Source organism: Triticum urartu, chromosome 2A, assembly GCF_056163025.1.
Source record: "Triticum urartu cultivar PI428250 chromosome 2A, HENAU_Tu73, whole genome shotgun sequence".
In the NCBI taxonomy this organism is placed as follows: Eukaryota; Viridiplantae; Streptophyta; class Magnoliopsida; order Poales; family Poaceae; genus Triticum; species Triticum urartu.
Window position 1 is genome coordinate 48995652 of NC_141874.1, and position 18114 is coordinate 49013765.

General features: G+C 45.0%; 4 protein-coding genes across 4 annotated transcripts; all 4 read right to left on the bottom strand.

Moving 5' to 3' along the window:
- Positions 1-1545: 1545 nt before the first annotated feature.
- On the bottom strand, positions 1546-3192 carry LOC125540888 (anthocyanidin-3-O-glucoside rhamnosyltransferase-like). The gene has a single exon (XM_048704420.2). The coding sequence runs from the start codon at positions 3030-3032 to the stop codon at positions 1647-1649; it is 1386 nt and encodes a 461-aa protein (XP_048560377.1). The 5' UTR covers positions 3033-3192; the 3' UTR covers positions 1546-1646.
- A 3852-nt stretch (positions 3193-7044) lies between these two features.
- On the bottom strand, positions 7045-8427 carry LOC125540889 (expansin-B15-like). The gene is made up of 3 exons (XM_048704421.2): positions 8203-8427; positions 7687-7993; positions 7045-7512 (listed from the first exon to the last, which is right to left on the bottom strand). The coding sequence occupies exons 1-3, from the start codon at positions 8336-8338 to the stop codon at positions 7194-7196; spliced, it is 762 nt and encodes a 253-aa protein (XP_048560378.2). The 5' UTR covers positions 8339-8427; the 3' UTR covers positions 7045-7193.
- Positions 8428-11545: 3118 nt separating this feature from the next.
- Positions 11546-14451, bottom strand: LOC147983585 (uncharacterized). The gene is made up of 2 exons (XM_087540786.1): positions 13682-14451; positions 11546-11672 (listed from the first exon to the last, which is right to left on the bottom strand). Exons 1-2 carry the CDS (start codon positions 14449-14451, stop codon positions 11546-11548), a joined length of 897 nt encoding a protein of 298 aa, XP_087396912.1.
- A 166-nt stretch (positions 14452-14617) lies between these two features.
- LOC125540890 (putative expansin-B14) lies at positions 14618-15703 on the bottom strand. Its single transcript, XM_048704422.2, has 3 exons — positions 15560-15703; positions 15162-15468; positions 14618-15062 (listed from the first exon to the last, which is right to left on the bottom strand). Exons 1-3 carry the CDS (start codon positions 15693-15695, stop codon positions 14741-14743), a joined length of 765 nt encoding a protein of 254 aa, XP_048560379.2. The 5' UTR covers positions 15696-15703; the 3' UTR covers positions 14618-14740.
- Between the last annotated feature and the right edge of the window lie 2411 nt (positions 15704-18114).

The window sequence follows — 18114 nt, forward strand, 5'->3', positions numbered from 1 at the left end:
CCCAAGGAAATTTTTGTAGGAGGACTTAGATTAGTTTTTTTTAAGCATTTGCCCCACCAAACACTGATTTTCGGGTAGCTCCACCACTGATGGTGGAGATAGACTGGAAGAGTAGCAACACCATCTTTCTCCTTCTCCTCAACGACACAACCAACTTCACCAGCGAGAAGAACGCGGCGCCGAACGCAAAGTCGGTGTGCGGCTACGAGATCATAGAGGGCATCAAGACTCGGGTCGAGGCCTCCTGCAACGCCACCGTCTCCTGCGAAGACATCCTGGCCCTCGCCGCCCGTGACGCCGTCACCCTGATACGCCGGTGTCAAGGCTCAACTATGTTTTTCTTGGGACAATGCTAGACTTACGTAAAATCTGTTACGTGTTCTACGTAACCAGCATTGTGTAGACGGCTTATTGGATAGATTGGTGAGGAGGGGCCCACCCCCCGTTAAAATCACAGGGCCGATAGGTTTATAGTTTGGAATTTTACGTAGGTCTTCGTAGCCTCTTCCTAGGTGTAGGATTGTCCATTTTTCTTGTATACGGCTACGCCATGCTCTCTGGACTTCGACTAACGCTGGGTGACGGGCTATCAGAGGACCTGAACCCAGGCGATACAGAAAGAGAAGATAGTGCAGAAGGATTCTGTCAAGCGACGGCTGAGATGGCAAGATAATGTTCAACGGCTCAGATTGCTCCTCACCATTTCACTCAAACTATTACTGTTACTGGCCGTTGTAACAGTAGTTCCTTTTACCACGCTGAGCTGTAAAGAGACTATATTAGCCCCTCTGGTCGATGGAGGAAGGCAGGTTGTAATTCCCCATTTCTTAATGAGCTGAGCCAACTCATAAACTAATATAAATTAGAATATCCATGACCAACTTTTTTGAATTAAATGACTATTGCAGGTTAAACATGAAAAAAATGTGACCATATAATAGTCTAGTAATTATAAGTGCCTTGCAAGTGAGAGTAAATGCAATCAGATGTCGACATACCGTGTTATAACAGACAAACATATAGATTTGGAGTCACATAGTTATGAAATTTTAAGATGTAGGTTTAAGTCTCATCACTCATTCCATTGAAAATCAAATTATGACTAAAGAATATTTGATGGTTGTGCGATATATACCACACAAAACTCGTGTGAAATATATATAAACAGCCAATATTTGAAACTCGGCAAAGATAAATGGGCTTTGGGAAGATGATGCCATAGCTTTGATATACGGAAAAAAGGAACATAGAGTAAAAGCATAAATCAATTCTTTTGAAAGAAAAAAAAAGTCTTCAGAGAATTAAGGAATGCATCCATAGCAAGATCATTTTTATTTGAAAATCACATTTATTTGATAGATGCTGTCGTATTTCTTTATACGGTCTTTTGTAAATAATTAATAAAGTGGTTGTATGCATCGCCCAAATACAGAGACGGAGATCTTCCTCTTTTAAAAAAAACTAAAGAATGGGGCAGCAAAGTAGAAGTCCATTCTTGGGAAAGTAAAATTCTTGGGAGAATTAAAGAATGGGGCAGCAAGCCGATGAATAGTAAAATAAATTTTTATTTAAAAATAACATTTATTTGCCTCCATGGACATGGACACGAGACCAAGTAGCAAGCAAAAGCATAGTACATCATCTTTTCAGGCCCTCACGAACTTTTTGAAATCCCTGACGAAATCGTCCGCCAACCTCTTCTGCACGGCGTCGTCCATCAAGAAGTCCCTCCATTTAATCCCTTGGCCCTCCCACCCGTCCGCCATCGCCGTGTCCACGGCGTCGCTCACGTCCCCGCGCCCGAACCACCCGTCGCTGTCGCGCCGCGCCACCTCCGCCCCGACGCGGAGGTCACGCGCGAACAGCGCCGCGTTGAGGTACTGGTCGCCCTTCATCGGCAGCAGCACCAGCCGGCAGCCGGCCACGAGCCCCTCCACCACGGAGCTCAGCCCGGCGTGGTTCACGAAGCACCCCACGCCGCGGTGCCGCAGGATGTGCTGCTGCTGCACCCACCCCGTGTGCACCACGCCCCTGCCCTTGGTCCTCTCGGCGAACCCCGGCGGCGTGCACTTGGCCAGCTCCGCCTCGGTGTCCGTGCCCTTGGGGAAGTTGAGCACGACGAAGAACGGCCGGTTGGTGGATTCCAGGCCGAGGAGGAGCTCCGCCGCGGCGGCGGCCGGGAGGAACGTCTCGCTCCCGAAGGAGGCGAACACGACGGCGTTGTCCGGGAAGGAGGAGAGCCACTTGGCCCACCGCTCCTCCAGCTCGCCCTGCGGCGGCTCCGGCACGACCGGGCCCGTGACGAGCACCGGCTTGCCGTGCTGGGCGGTGAGGTAGTTGATGTAGGGGCCTTCCATCTCGAAGCACGTCTTGATGACGAGGGCGTCACTGGCCTGGACGCCGGCGAGGACGCGGTCGTACACGCACGGCTCGCCGTGGAAGCTGGTGAACACGTAGCTGAAGTCGGCGGCCTGGTAGGCCGGCACGGTGGTGATGCTCGACGACGGTGGGAAGCCTGCGGGCGGCGACGTGAGGTCGTCCGCGGTTGGCAGCTGGCCGCCGGCGCCGAGGCGGCGGGCGGGGTTCATCAGGTAGGCGCCGGACACGGCGGAGAAGACCGAGAACTGGAGCGCCTTGATGCGGAGCGGCGCCGCGAGCTCGGTGACCCACGGGGTGGCGAAGTCGAACAGCAGGGCGTCAGGACGGAGCTCCGCGAGCAGGGCCGCCACCTGCGGCCTGGTGCCGTCGACGGCGACCTTGAGCAGCTCGGCGCCGTCCGCCGAGACCTCGGCCGTGCTCTCGGCGCCCTCGGGGAGCCCCGGCACGCGCTGGAGGCGCAGCGGGGCCACCGCCACCGCGCCGGCCGCCGGCCCCAGCATGGCCTCGACGCGGGGCACGTTGGCCGCGGCCGACAGCAGCGTGACACGCACCCCGCCGGCGGCGACGAGCTTGCGCGCCAGCTGCACGAACGGGCTGATGTGGCCGAAGGCGAGGAAGGGGAACATCACGACGTGCATGCTGTCGACTGCCATCCTCAGTCGAACGCTGGATCGATCGATGTGGTTTGCTTGTGACTCTTTAGCAGCTTTCGGTGGACGTTTTATTGACAAGACCTCACTCTTTAGCAGCTACCAGGAAATTCCAGCTACCACGCCGTGCTGCAACCACTGTTTAGTGCCCTTTAGGTAGTCCCATTAAATAAATACAATAAAATCCGGTCATTCAATCTATATCTACATATCTATCAATAAAGTAAGCATGTCCAGGCTTATTTACTGACAGGATTTCACTGTTGCAGTGCAGCGTTTGTGTGATGCAGCGGCTACCACGTGCTCCGTGTTGCAATTGCAAGCACTGTCCGGTGCCCATGAACACACACACACAACGCGTACTAAAGAATGGAACCGCATAGCTTCAAGATATATTGACAAAGTCGTACCTATGTGTTCATCATCTTATTTCTTTTAGGTAATAACACCAATGGTGCTTGAACTTGTCACTGATGTTTACTTTAGTGTCTAAACTTAAAAAATACATTAAGCTGGTGCTAAAACTTGGCATGAACATACAAATATGGTGCTAATCTCATTCGTAGACATAAAGTATGCTGATGGCGCCGTATGTGGCTGACGTGGATTTTAGTTGAATACTATGCTTCTTTGACAAATGGGCCCTTTCTGTCAGTACACAAGAAAACAGAAATGAAAAATGGTGACAGACAGGCTTCGAATCTGCGAACACAAGCGAATGGGCGAATCTGCGAACACAAGCGTATGGGCGCAAAACGTGCAAAATGGTGATAGACTGTGCATGTATTATTAAATTATAAAATTAAAATGTACATATGAAAATTAACTCACGGATTATATTTACATTAAGCAAAAACTAAGAATATAAGTCATGAGAGAAATTAATACACCAGTGAATATTCGTAATTATTTTGTAAATGTTGTTATCCATAAATTCTATAAATTAAATATAAGCCATGCATGTACAAAAATTTTGTATCCATTATATCTAAAATAGTATTTTCTAAATAATAGGTTAAAATTTCTTTAAATTACATGAACATTTTTAGTAAGTTATTTTATTGCATACATCTATATATTTATTTTGTGTGCACCCGAATATTTGTGTACCATGAGGTTATTAATTATGTACCACAAATATTTATAACACACGGCATGGCATGGGGGGCTGGTTTATAAAATTTTAAAATAATACACGCACACGAATATTTGTATACCACGAGGTAACTATTAATACCATCTAAATATTTGAATCTAACTTTATTATATTATTATAATCTACAGATGTTAACGTGTGCAAAATGCAGAGTGGTAGCATGTGTATCAGTGTAATTATAATTGCAGATTTTTGTAAAAAAAAATAACATGTGATAAATGGGCCGCACTGACTACAGCCTATTTAAGTATCACGCCTACATTATAAATGAGGGGCCAGTGTTTGCACGTGACCAAAGGCACCTCCAGCAAATTATGCCAAGATCCATGTCGATGCAGCTATACGAACACATAGAGGGGGAACGGCGGTAGCTATTTGCAGGGACAGCAATGGTGTTTTCTTGGGGAGCTCAGCTTTGGTCATTGACGGGATTTGGGACCCAGTGACACTAGAGGCTATTGCATGCCGGGAGGCTATTGCCCTAGCGGAAGATCTTCATATTCAGCAAATGGTGGTTGCTTCAGATTGCAAGCGGGTTACATAACAAGAGGACACAAGGGCTCCTATGGTTCGATCATCTCTGAAATTAAGTCCAGATCATTACCGTTCCAATGTAATTTCTCTTTTGAGGGTCGTCATGTTAATTTAGAAGCTCATAAGTTAGCTAGATTTGCTTTAAGGTTAGCTTTTGGTCGTCATGTTTGGCTTGGCCAGCCTCATGACGTAACTTGTATCCCACTGAATGTGGTCTTTGAATGAATAAAGGTTATTTCCCTCAAAACGTGACGCTATCCGATGGAGTGGCTTGCCTAAAAAAAATCCGATGGAGTGGCTAGGGTAAGCTCGACCACATTGTCCAGTTCTCTGGTCCGAACCCTATTGGGTAACGTTTTTCGTTTCAGTTTTCTTGTGTACTGACAAAACGGGCCCCACTAGTCATAGAGACATAAGTATTTTACTAAAATCATGTTTGGTCGCTACAAGTGCCACGTCAGCCAAATACGGTGCCACATCAGCACATTTTACATCTACAAATAAGCTTAGCACCGTATTTGCACGTATGCGTCAAGTTTTAGAACTAGTTTGAATTATTTTTCAAATTCAAGCACTAAAGTGAACATCCGTGGCAAGTTTAAACACCACCGGTGTTATTACCTCTTTTTTTTTAAACACAGAGTACAACATAGATGCACACACACACTGATACAACGCCGATCAATGACTGGAGTCATGTAGCTTCAAGATATACAGATGAAATCCATTAGATATACCAGGTACAACGTAAAAAAGGCCCTACCGACGGTTGTAGTCGAGCCCCTTTAAGATATATTAAGAAAGACACATTTATGTATCCTTTAGCTATATGTTTTCAAGATATATTGATGAAGCCATATGTCGAAGGGAATGCACAATGGTTGATAAGAAACTATTTTCTCATGCATTCCACGTCATTTAGAGAAGCTAAAAGATATGTTATCTTTATATCTAGTAATTAGTGTTTGCATATTCCTAAAGTCAGCCTCTCGCATTTAGTAACATAGTTAATCCATAGTGCATAATATCATAGTCTGAAAATTAAAACGACCTAAGTAATTATTTTGTATGACTCATAATAGCATCTCATTTACTATGATATGGTATCATGCTATGATACCAATACCTTTTTTTTTCATTTAATACTATGTTTTGTCAGTGATGGGCCTAGTTGTCATTGCATGAAGCTGCATGACATTACACTATATACCACACTGGGAGATCTTAGACATGGCATCCCATACAATGGACAGAGATGCCACATCTTTGATATCATCTCTTATAGCTAAGAAAAGAGGGGGGAGGGGGGGGGGGTCTTTCTCTTCCAACTCAACAATTATTTGACATTGCTAATATATCACCTTATTTTCCCTAACTATCTTTTGGCTATATAGGTCAAAACTGACTTGTTTTCGGCACACATAGTTCCTATTGTCTTGTTATGGAACAAGGCATAAGCAGATACCAAAATTCAGGGTCGATACATGGGCAGGAAACACTATGGCAGTGAAGTAACTTTGGGGAACCGTAAACTCAAGATTTTAATACCATGTTCAGAAACCAAGTAACTTTAGGCCAAAATCTACATCAAAGCAGCCACAATGAAAACAAAATCCATGAATAAATTGAAGCACGTAGCCCATAGACTTGACATTATTTTTTAGTGTATATGGTATTTGGACCATTCTTTGAAATCTTACATTAAGTGACTGAGTTTTCTTAGGCATGATTTTCAAGCATAAATTTATTACTCCTTCTGATCCATATTAATTGTCGCTGAGGGAGTACTCAAAAGATTGATGAACAACTTCATTGGCAATAATCTTGAGGGTTTAGCAATATCCATCTTATCGTTAGAATATTAGACAAGTCACATTAGCTAAACGTCAGTCGATTGAATTTCAAATTTGGGGTCAATCGATTTTAAGATTTTGCCGGAGTGAGCCAGAGGGAAGGAAGGAGAAGGAAGGGGCTCGCCGGAGGGCTACCCCATTATCTATCTTAGGGTTTAGGATGGGGGCAGTGGTGGACGACGGTTGTGGGGCGGTTGTGGGGCTTCGCCGAAGAAAAAAAAACTAGATGCGCGCGGGGCTAGAGGGATGGCCGGGGGCGGCGGCAAGACCGGCGGTGGGGGCCGTTTAGGGGGGGGGGGGGAGGTTAGGCCGGTGGTAGTTGGTGGTGGAAGGAAGGTGCTTGGAGGTTGAAGAAAAGGTGTGGGCCATTGATTTTCCGGCGGTTGAAAAAATCGACTGACCCCAAAGTTTTTTCCAGCTGATTGAGGTATAGCCACGCCCTAGACAGACATACAACACATCTACCAAAATATTCCAAGAAAGCAATTTTTTCCACATTATTTGAAAATTTTCAAGCATGATGGAAACATCTACTATTTCCGTATCGAATTATCAATGTCGATTACACAAGGCCACACATGTGCCCATTGGTACTCGACAAACCGATCAATCACTCGATCACTAGTAGTTTACGATGGACCGGTAGGTCCTTCCGGCGTGCCATCCGGAGGGAATGACATTGCTGGCGATGAGCTGCTTGCCGGAGCCGGAGGTGAGGCGGATCGATATGGGCACCTGCAGGGTGGACCTGGAGTTGTACTTCCACACCGCACCCGACAACTCCTGCATCGATGCCCATCCGCCGCCGCGCTGTTGAAGCTCGACCGCCGACAGGTCTCCATCGCCAGCCTCGTACTCTATGAGCACTGCGAGGTAGTTCGGGTTGGAGCCTGCGTCCACCTTGAAAACGATGTCCATCCCGTGCCAGTTGCACGGAACCCTGCGAGAGAAGAAATCGAATATTACCTTCGTCCCAAAAAGTTTGTCTTAGATTTGTTCAGATACTCATGTATCAACTTTTTTGACATAGGAGTAGACGACAGTTGATCGATGGAACATGCACGGAGCACTGGGCGTGAGAGCTGTGTGCGCTAGCTAGCTAGCAAGAGCTTACCGGTTGTAATGGACTCTAATGCTGCCGGCTTTGCGGAGGTTGTCGGCCTGGCCGGGCTTCGCCATGGCGCCGAACGCCTTCCCGCTGAGGTCGAAGTGGGCAGCCTCGGCCAGGCACGGCCCGCCACGGCACTCGTCTGTGACGACCACGGTCACCGGAAACCCGGAGCAAGCGGCATTGCCGGTGCATCTCACCTGGTAGCAACCGCCGCAGCCCTTGCCGTTCTTGAAGATGGAGGGGCTGCCCGCCGTGATCATGGCGGAGAACGGCGGCTTCTCCACGTCGCGCTGGTACCCGCATGCACCACCTGCAGGACGCCCATGCACCGATGCACGCGCCAGTACAAATAAACAACTATATACGCGTCCTAGCATGCATCAAATCCATATACTCTCTTCAGCCGAAAAAGCTTGTCTCTCAAATGGCCAGTGTTAGATACATCCATTTAAGAGACAAACTTTTTCGGATGAAGAAAATATATGACTATAAATATTGTATGTGTGTGCACTTACGTACCGTCAGTGCCTGCACCTTCGGGGGGAACATACCATGTCGCGCCGCCATGAGACCAACCGGAGACGCTGCACGGAAGGAGGATGAGGAGGCAGCTCATGGCTAGAGCCGCTAAAGCGGCGAAGGAAGAAGAAGCCATGCTTGTTCCGCGCAGGCCAGTCCGTAGAGAAAGAAGAGGGAACGAACTGGAGGCAGATCCGGTGGTGTGTGTGATAGCAAGCGTAGTCTTTTGCCATGTACTTTGATTTATAGGCTGCAGAGAGCTAGAGATATCGCATGCTGATTAAATATGGATTCGAGGGGATATGTTTTCTTATTTAATGAGTATATTAGTAAAGATTTTGGGACTATCTCTATCCATTAGGCCGATCACAATAATAAGTATCATATGAGCATAGAGCTAGAGATATCGCAGGCTGACGGTTAAATACAGATTTGAAGGGATTCTTTTTGCTTAATGAGTGAGTGTAACAGATTTTCATTTCGTTTCAGGTCGAATGTTCTATCCTATAGTTGGTTGACATATATGTGACCATTTTGACCCGCTGCCAACAATCCCTCCCCTCCACCTCCACCTACTGTATTTTTTTCAGTGTACCTCCACCTACTGTATAGTGTAGACTTAAGAGCATCTTCAACGCCGATCTGTAAATTTCTCTGGTATATGTCCATTTTTATGTCCGGACGTGGTCCGCAAACATGGTACAGGAGGAAGCAATACACCACTAACTGCAAAATAACCAGCTGAGAAGAGAAAAGGTAGGTGGTGACCATGCATGTGGTGGAATATTTGTGGATTGGGAGGAGAGTGAGAAGAGGGGGACCATGCATGTGCAGATGGGAGAAGAGAGAGAAGAGAGGGACCACTTATGTGATTGGTTGCATGTTCAGACTCTGGCAAAGCCTCCCCACTTTTGTCTTCAAAATACCGGATTTTGGACGTCCGAACAATTTCGCGGATTGATACATGTCCCCATTAGATTGCAAAAGTGAACAAATGTGTCCGGACCAATGTTTTACATGTCTTCCTTGGAGATGCCCTAAGACTGAGAGGTGATGTGCCAGCCAATGATTGGATTCAGCGGAGCCCATCTGGTGAAATCCAAGGGAACGAGAATTAGTTGAAAGATTACGTGAAAAGTATGTAAACAACCCATAGGTGTTTTTTTTTTCAAAGGAGGATTACCTCGGCCTCTATCAAAATGATCCATATAGCCATGGTATTAATCAAAATAGCCACCAAATACATAGTTTGATCAAAATAGCCGAACCGTTCGTGGGCAAGGTCGACAGTCGCTCGCTCGAGGACGGCCAAGCGCCGACGGTCGAGGGCTTCGACTGCGCCTTCAAGGACAACGGTGACGCCGAGGACAATAGGTCACGGGTCACTATTTTTAAATATTGTTCCGTCTCATAGCAATACACGGGTATTTAGCCAGTAATTTATTACTTGTGAATCAAAAAGGCTCGTGTGTTCCTACCGGGTGGAAGGCATTTCTCCAACAAGAGGTGTCAATGGAACTAATTTTCAATGAACTGGAGTTTCCCTCCTTTCCATGTGCCCTTGGGTAATAGAAAGGCCAATATATTTATCATCTTAAACCAAAATTTCACCAGGTTTTTTCTTTAGCCCTATATGTATGCCTATCTTCTTCTTTGTAAAACCGAAGAGTATTACACGCAAATACATACACATGCACACACTCACACAACCCGTACTATACTGGAGTGGCATTGCTTCAAACTATATTGATGAAGACGTATGTATCTATCGTTTGATTGTATAAATCATCAATGACATTTATGTTTTGGCTCTATATGTTTCCACCATCTTCTTTCTATAAAACACTGAGTACAACATAGACACATTCCCAAAACACAGAATGATCCAGGAGCCACCCATCCTCAAGATACATTGACGAAGTCAGATGTATATATCTTTTGGTTGTATATGTATATATCTTGGTCTCCAGAAATAGTGTGTACTCTCATTTTATTTAATCTCCATATTAGCTATGTCCTACATCAAACTTTATAAAGTTTGATCAAGTTTATAGAAAACAATAAGAACATTTATAATAGTCATATATATGTTATGAAAATATATTCAGTGATGAATTTAATAGTATTTGTTTTTGATTTGGTAATGTAGATGTCAATTATTTCTTCTACAAAATGGGTCAAAATTTACAAAGTTTGACCTGAGACAAAGCTAATATGCAATGCAAATAAAACGGAGGGAGTACAACATAACATAGGCCTTACTGATGGTTGTAATTTTGTACCGTCAAGATATATTGACGAAGTCATATGTATCTATCTTATGGCTATATGTTTCAAGATATACTGACGAAGTCATATGCAAGGGCATGCATAATGGTTGATAAGATTGTATTTACTTATGTGCTCCACATCATCTAGACAAGTCAGAAGGCATGTTATACAAGGGATTATTTTTATCTCTAGCCATTATTTGCGCACTCCTGAAATCGTACGACTGAGAGATGACATCTTGATATCATCTCTTAGCTAAGAGAATACAAACCACCTTTTCATTTATCTCTCTTGCAACAAAGTCATATGTATCTATGCTTTGTATATAGAACAACACTAGTTTGTTTTCGGCACGCCTAGTTCCCACTGTCCTCTTATGAAACAAAGCATAAGCAATTACCAAATTTTAGGGTTGATCAATGTGTAAGAAACACTAAGACAAATAAGGAACTTTGAACAATCGTAGACTCATGAACATCATGGGAAATCAAGTAACTTTAGGCCATAATCTACAAAAAAATCAGCTACCATGGAAAACAAATTAAAATCCATGCGTGAATTTAAGGGCACACTCTGTTTCAAGACCTGGCACTATTTTTCAGTGTATATTAATTAATTACTTGGACCATTCTTTGAAATCCTAAATTAAGCAACTGAGTTTTTTATAGGCGTCATGATTTTCAATATAAGTTTAAACTAGAAAGACTGACAAACAACTCAGTTGGCAGTAATCTTGTGGGTTTAGCAATATTTATCATGTGGTCAGATCTGCCACATCAATTGCCATTTTGAATTATCAATGTCGATTACAGACATGCACGTGGCTAATAATTAATTAACATAGGTACTAGATTCGACTGATGGAATGATCACTCAATCACTGGAAGTTTGCGATGGATCGGTAGGTCCTGCCAGCCTGCCAGCCAGAATGGATGACATTGCTGGCGAGGAGCTTCTTGCCGGAGCCGGAGGTTAGGCGGATCTATATGGGTGCCTACAGGGTGGACCCGGAGTTGTACTTCCACACCATACCCCACGAATCTTGCATCGGCGCCCGGCTGCAGCCGCGCTGCTAAAGCTCCACCGTTGACCGATCACGGTCACCAGCCTCGTCCTCAATGAGCAGCGCAAGGTAGTTCAGGTTGGAGCCGCCGTCCACCCTAAAGGTGATCTCCAGCCCATGCCAGTTGCACGGAACCCTGCGAGCGAAGAAATCAAAGAGATGACAATCGATCAATGGATCCAATGGAGGATGATGAGGCAGCTGCTAGCTAGAGCCACAAAGGAGGAAGAAACCATGCTCGTGGTGAACAATATACGGTTGCTCCGCGTATGTAGAGGAAGAAGGGAATGAACCTGAGATAGGTAAGTGATGTGTGTGATAGCAAGTGTAGTCTCTTGACATGTATTTATAGGCAGCAGAGAGCCAGAGAGATCACACACTGATTAAATGTCGTGGTGAGGGGATATTTTTTATTTAATGAGTGTATCCGCAAAATTTGTTTCACCGTTTTCAAAGATTTTTCAAAGAAATTGCATTCCTTAATTTTCAGAACCTCCAACCTTCTATTTTAGACGAGGAACCCCTAGGTAAGAGCATCTGTAGTGGATGTTTAATACTCCGATTTATTCATTTACTGTCATGGCAGTACAAAGAACACCTCAAGTAACAAAAATTAACAAGCGCTATCAGCTAGTTCCTACTTCAGTGGGAGGAAGCTTCCTTCCCTAACCACTATTCCCGCCAACGGTGACATCTCTAGCCATGCGGGTAGCTCCGGCAAGCCTCATGGAGCCCACTGACTGTGGCCCCACTCATAGCTGGTCCTGCGACCGCTTCCATATTGCGATTCTTTATTTGTTGTCTGATTAATAAAGACATAATATTTTGGTAGATCACCCCCTTATTAAGTTTGCTATTTTATTACATTACATTTTCCCAGATTTGGTAGGTAGCCTTTTCAATGAGTAGACATTTTAATATGGTTATCATTGTCCTTTGGTTAATTTTGCTTGCATGTGTGCATAATTGACTATCACCCCCATACAGTATGACATTTTTTTACCCCAAAACAGAAAAACAATTCATCGACCAGACACTAAAGTCATCAAAACAATATATACACAAATCACAAATTGTTGTACAATGTAGGATAGGCCCTACTGATGGTTATAGTCATGTACCTTCAAGACATAACGATGTGATATGTAGGTATCATTTTGCTATATATGTTCAAGATGAAGTCATATGAGTAAGGGCATGCACAATGGTTGATGAGAAGCTATTTTCTTATGCCTTCCACATCAATTAGAGAAAGCAAAAAACATGTTGTACAATGTATTATCTTTATCTCTAGAAATTAATGTTCGCATGCTCCTAAATAATTATAGTGATTAAAATTAAGATAGTGTATGCCTTATACCTCTAGAGAGTATTATGTATTTGATACTAGTGTATGATAGTACCTTCATAGTGCATGTTACGACTGATTTGTCCTTTAGATGACCTCATTGATTGTTTTGTATGTCTCATAGCAGCACCTCATTTATTCATTATTTCCAATTATGATATAATATTTAGTATCATGATATAATATTTATACACTATCATGATATCATTATTTCTTCATTTAATGATATGCTATGTTAGTAATATAGATCAATGATAGTTTGATTTCGGCGCGTCTAGTTTCCATTATATGGTTATGAAACAAAGACATACCAAATTTTAGGTCGATCCATGTCTATGAAACACTAGATCAGTGAAGTAACTTTGGGCAATCATAAACTCAATAGATTTAATTAGGACCATCATGAAAAATCAAGTAACTTCAGGCCATAATCTAAAGCAAATCGGCCACCAAGGAAAACAAAATCCATGAATAAATATAAGGAAGTGCTCTACAGATTTGATACTATTTTTCCACTTTTGCTATTTGTAAGTTGCATGAATTTTATTTTGTGCAAGTCACCTTTTCTTCTTATGTTCTCTGAAAATTTATTCAGAGACCATTCTTGAAATCCTAAATATATTATGTTAGTGGCTTTTTTTTTGTAGTAGTAGTAGTAGTCAAGATTTTCAACATAAATTTAATACTCGAAAGACAGTTGGCATCTTTTTTTTTGCGAGGGAAAAGGGGACTTTATTACTTAAGGTGGAGAATTTGCCATACAAATGCTAACAACTTCACTAGTCCCCAACCCAAACCACACGGTGGTGCGAGGTGTGCATCTACCATACACAGCAAGGCAATGAGCGACCTTGTTCTGCCATCGGCTAATATGAGTAAAAACTATCTCCCTCGTACTATCAGCAATCAACACTTGAATCTCTTGCACCAGTGCCGTGAACATTGATCGATCCCGCGTGGGACTCTTAATCATCATTACCGCCTCCGCACAGTCCATCTCGACAACAAGGGGAAGCAAGGTCCTGTGCATCGCGAGCTCGACGCCCTCTTTACATGCCAAAAGTTCCGCCTCCAGGGCGTTATCACATGTACGTATTTCCCTGCAGGCTGTGTAGATAATGGTGCCGGTATCATCCCGCAGGACCATGCCGCCCCCGGCTGCACCCGTCTCCTGTACGAAACTTCCATCCGTATTCAGCTTGGCCCAGCCTTCAGGCGGCCGAGACCAACGCAGCTCCTCACGGTCCTGCTTGTCTCTAGCTGTAGCAGCCTCAAATTTGGTGGCCGGTAAGTGCAACACCATTTTCCCTTTGTCCATGTTCCCCAACGGGTGCTGCTGAATACACAACAAGGAGCTTATGTAGCCATGGAGGAAATGACGTGAGGCTTGTGTTGGTGGTGCTTGTTTCCCATGCGTGAGCTCATTCCGGATGTACCAAGTCCGCCACATGGTCATTAAGACGATCATGCGGACTGTATCAGGGAGTGGCTCCAGCAAACTAAAAAGCCATTCTGGACCAGTGTTATAGATATTGTCGACGTCCGGGATCGGCCAGTCCAGAGCCATCGCACGCCATAGATTTTTTGCCAGTGGAAAGATCAGTTGGCATCAATCGTGAGCGTTTAGCAATATCCATCGTATCCTTATAGTACAAAATTATTAAGCAGATAAAGAGCAGATCAGCTGCCAAAATATACGAAGAAAGCATTTTTTTTCCACACTATGTTTGCAATTTTTCAAAGCATGACAGCAAGTATTATTCCGGGCACGGGCTCGATTACTACATATAGCTAGCGCACTCGTGCTGCACAACTAATTTAACATGCGCACTCAATTGATCCCACTGACGGATCAATCACTGGAAGTTTACGATGGATCGGTAGGTCTTGCCGGCCTGCCAGCCGGCGGGGATGACATTCCTGGCGACGAGCTTCTTGCCGGAGCCGGAGGTGAGGCGGAACGATATGGGTGCCTGCAGAGTGGACCCGGCGTTGTACTTCCAGACCGCGCCCCACGACTCCTGCATCGGCGCCCAGCTGCTGCCGCGCTGCTGAAGCTCGACCGCAGACAGGTCTCCGTCGCCGGCCTCGTCCTCAATGAGCACCGCAAGGTAGTTGGGGTTGGAGCCGGCGTCCACCTTGAAGGCGATGTCGAGCCCATGCCAGTTGCACGGAACCCTGCAAGCGAGCGAAGAAATCAAAGAGATGAGGATCACACGATCGAACATGCACGTAGGCGGAGCACTGCCATAAGTGTGTGCGCTAGCGAGAGCTTACCGGTTGTACTGGATTCTAAGCTTGCCGACGTTGCGGAGGTTGTCATCCTGTCCGGGCTTGGCCATGGCGCCGAACGCTTTCCCGCTGAGGTCGAAGTGCGCAGCCTCAGCCTGGCACGGCCCGCCGGGGCACTGGTCTGTGACGACCACGGTCGCCGGGGACCCAGAGCAAGCGGAATTGCCGATGCATCTAACCTGATAGCAAGCGCCGCAGCCCTTGCCGCCATTGAATATGAAGGGACCACCCGCCGTGATCATGGCGGAGAACGGCGGCTTCTCCACGTCGCCTTGGTACCCGCACGCACCACCTGCAGCACGCCCACGCACGCGTCAGTACTCGATCACTACGAAATACGTACACGTAAACAACAACTACTATGTACTATTGTATGTACCTACCGTCAGAGCCGGCGCCGTGGCGGGGACCGTACCACGTCGCGCCGCCGTCAGACCAGCCGGAGACGCTGCGCGAATGGAGGATGAGGAGGCAGCTGCTGGCTAGAGCCACGAAAGCGACGAAGGAAGAAGAAGCCATGCTCACGCTGAACAATACACGGTTACTTTGCGTACGTGAGAGGAAGGAGAGTCTCTCGCCATGTATTTATAGGCAAGCAGACAGCCAGAGGGATCGCGCGCTGACTACATGCCGATTGGAGGAGAGTATTCCATTCATTCAATTAGCGTATCCTCAAAGATTTTTAACTTCTTGAAAACGAAGCATCTTTGCGTCGGGTTTGGTATTTCTGAGAAACAAATTGTAGCTCAATCAATTGGAGGAGAGCTTTTTATTCAATTAGCGTATCGTCAAAGATTTTTAACTTCATGAAAACAAAGCATCTTTGCAGGGATTCTATATCGGATTTGGTATTTCTGAGAAATAAGGGTCTGTCTAAGACTCAGTCGACCGAGACTTCGTGAAGTCTCAGTCGGCTGACGTCAACTAAGGAAGATTAGGCCTGTTTCCTAGGTTGCTCTCTGCTGGACTGCATCTGGCTTAGGTTCTGGGCCTTTTTTGTTTTTCTGTTTGTTTCCTTGCTATTTTGGGCCGGGCTTCTTACTGTGTTTGTGTATTTGGACTAGCTTGTTCATTTGTTTTCTTTGACGCAGCAAAAAGGTACTCAACAGAAAAGGAACAGGTTTAAGTACTTAATTAGTCTCTGTACCAAGAAGCACTCAGCTGTCAGCTCGTTGTGTGTGTGTGTGTGTGTGTGCGCGCTTGTTTGGCACGCTTGGGGAAAAAATAAGAAAAAAACATCAACTATGCATATGTGTGCTGGTTCGCTGGAAAATTTCGGTAGATTTATAAATTTTTTATGATTATGCTAATTCCCAGCAGCTATAAACAAGTGTTTATAAACAACAAAAAAGAAAAAAAACAGCTGCTATGTTTTTTGACAAAAGACAATTACTACTACTGATTATAACTGATAGTAATTCAACATATCATGCCCTGGACACAATTTGCTAGCAACACTACTCTGATACTGGACAGATGCACATTTCAAAAATCAAAAGCTGAACAAAAAATATATAATTGGAACAAATGACCAGCAGCTACTATTTATGATGCCTGAACAAATTTGCAAGAAAAAAAATGACTTAGCAATCAATCAAAACCTCAGTCAACCTGTTTCTATAGAGTTTAAAATATACAAAAAATGGATTCCTATAGAGTTTGAAAATATACTATCCAGCAGATAAAAAAAAAGTTTGATAACAAAATATTCTAAGTCTTGGATGTAAACAAGGGGACTGGGCAACAAAAATAGACAAAAAACTTTGGCTACTTCATTAGTTTCATCGACAATTTAGACACACACAAAAAAGCTAGACTTTATAACTGATTTAAGTAACAAAACAAAAAAAAGGAAATGAAAAAAAGAAGATACTATGTTTTTTCTGTAATATAATAAAAAAAACAATGAAAATGGTCCCTCCACACTCTTGGTAAGAAAGGACATGCAGTTGCGCCCCTCTCCCGCCGCCGCCCTTCGACAAAACAAAGGTCAGTTGCAGTCTGATAACTAGACATGCAATTGCAGTCAGTGGTGACACTACACATTGTGTGCCTAGTGTCAGACATGGAACTGCCCCTCCCTCTCCCGCCATCCTTCGACATAACAAAAGGTTAGTTGTGGTCGGGAAGGTGGACATGCATCTGCAGTCAAGGACGACAGCTGCAGTTGCATGCCTAGTGTCAAATATACAACTCCCCCTCTCCCTCCGTCGCCCTCTAACAAAACAAATGTTAGTTGCAGTCAGGTGGGGGCACATGTAATTGCAATTGGGGATGACGCTTGCAATTGCGTGCCTAGTGTTAGACATGCAACTATCCTCCCCTCTCTCGCCACACTTTAAAAAAAAGACCGGTTGCGGTCGAATAGGTAGACATGCAATTGCGGTTGTGTGCCTAGTGTTAGACATGCATCTACCCCATCCCTCTCCCGCCATCATGCGACATAACAAAATGCCAGTTTCAGTTGAGAGGGTGGACATGCAATTGCAGTTGAGGTAACACTTGTAGTTACATGCCTAGTCAAACATGCAACTTTCCCTCTCTCTGTCACCGCCTCCAACGAAACAAATGTCAGTTGCAGCCGGGTGGGTGCACATGCAATTGCAGTCAGGGGTGACTCTTGCAATTGCGTGCCTAGTGTCATACATGCAACTGCCTTCCCCTTCTCCCACCACCCTCCGACAAAACAAAGGCCAGTTGCAGTCGGGCGCGACACTTGCAATTGCGTGCCTAGTGTCATACATGCAACCGCCTCCCACCGACAAAACAAAAAGTCAGTTGTAGTGGGTCAACAGGTAGTTGCAGCTAAGGGCGACACTTGCAGCTGCATGCCTAGTGTAAGACATGCAATTACCTCCCCCCCACCATCACCATCCTCTCACGTCGCCCTCCGACAATACAAAGGTCAGTTGCAATCGAGCGCAACACTTGCAGTTGC

Excerpts from the sequence above, each read along its gene's own strand:
- LOC125540888 (XM_048704420.2), bottom strand. The coding sequence starts at position 3,032 with ATGGCAGTCGACAGCATGCACGTCGTGATGTTCCCCTTCCTCGCCTTC.
- LOC125540889 (XM_048704421.2), bottom strand. The coding sequence starts at position 8,338 with ATGGCTTCTTCTTCCTTCGCCGCTTTAGCGGCTCTAGCCATGAGCTGC. Across the intron at positions 7,994-8,202 it reads CGAAGGTGCAGGCACTGACG|GTGGTGCATGCGGGTACCAG; the intron begins GTACGTAAGTGC and ends GGCGTCCTGCAG. Across the intron at positions 7,513-7,686 it reads ATTAGAGTCCATTACAACCG|GGTTCCGTGCAACTGGCACG; the intron begins GTAAGCTCTTGC and ends CTTCTCTCGCAG.
- LOC147983585 (XM_087540786.1), bottom strand. The coding sequence starts at position 14,451 with ATGGCTCTGGACTGGCCGATCCCGGACGTCGACAATATCTATAACACT. Across the intron at positions 11,673-13,681 it reads ACACCTCGCACCACCGTGTG|GGTTCCGTGCAACTGGCATG; the intron begins GTTTGGGTTGGG and ends CTTCGCTCGCAG.
- LOC125540890 (XM_048704422.2), bottom strand. The coding sequence starts at position 15,695 with ATGGCTTCTTCTTCCTTCGTCGCTTTCGTGGCTCTAGCCAGCAGCTGC. Across the intron at positions 15,469-15,559 it reads CCACGGCGCCGGCTCTGACG|GTGGTGCGTGCGGGTACCAA; the intron begins GTAGGTACATAC and ends GGCGTGCTGCAG. Across the intron at positions 15,063-15,161 it reads CTTAGAATCCAGTACAACCG|GGTTCCGTGCAACTGGCATG; the intron begins GTAAGCTCTCGC and ends GCTCGCTTGCAG.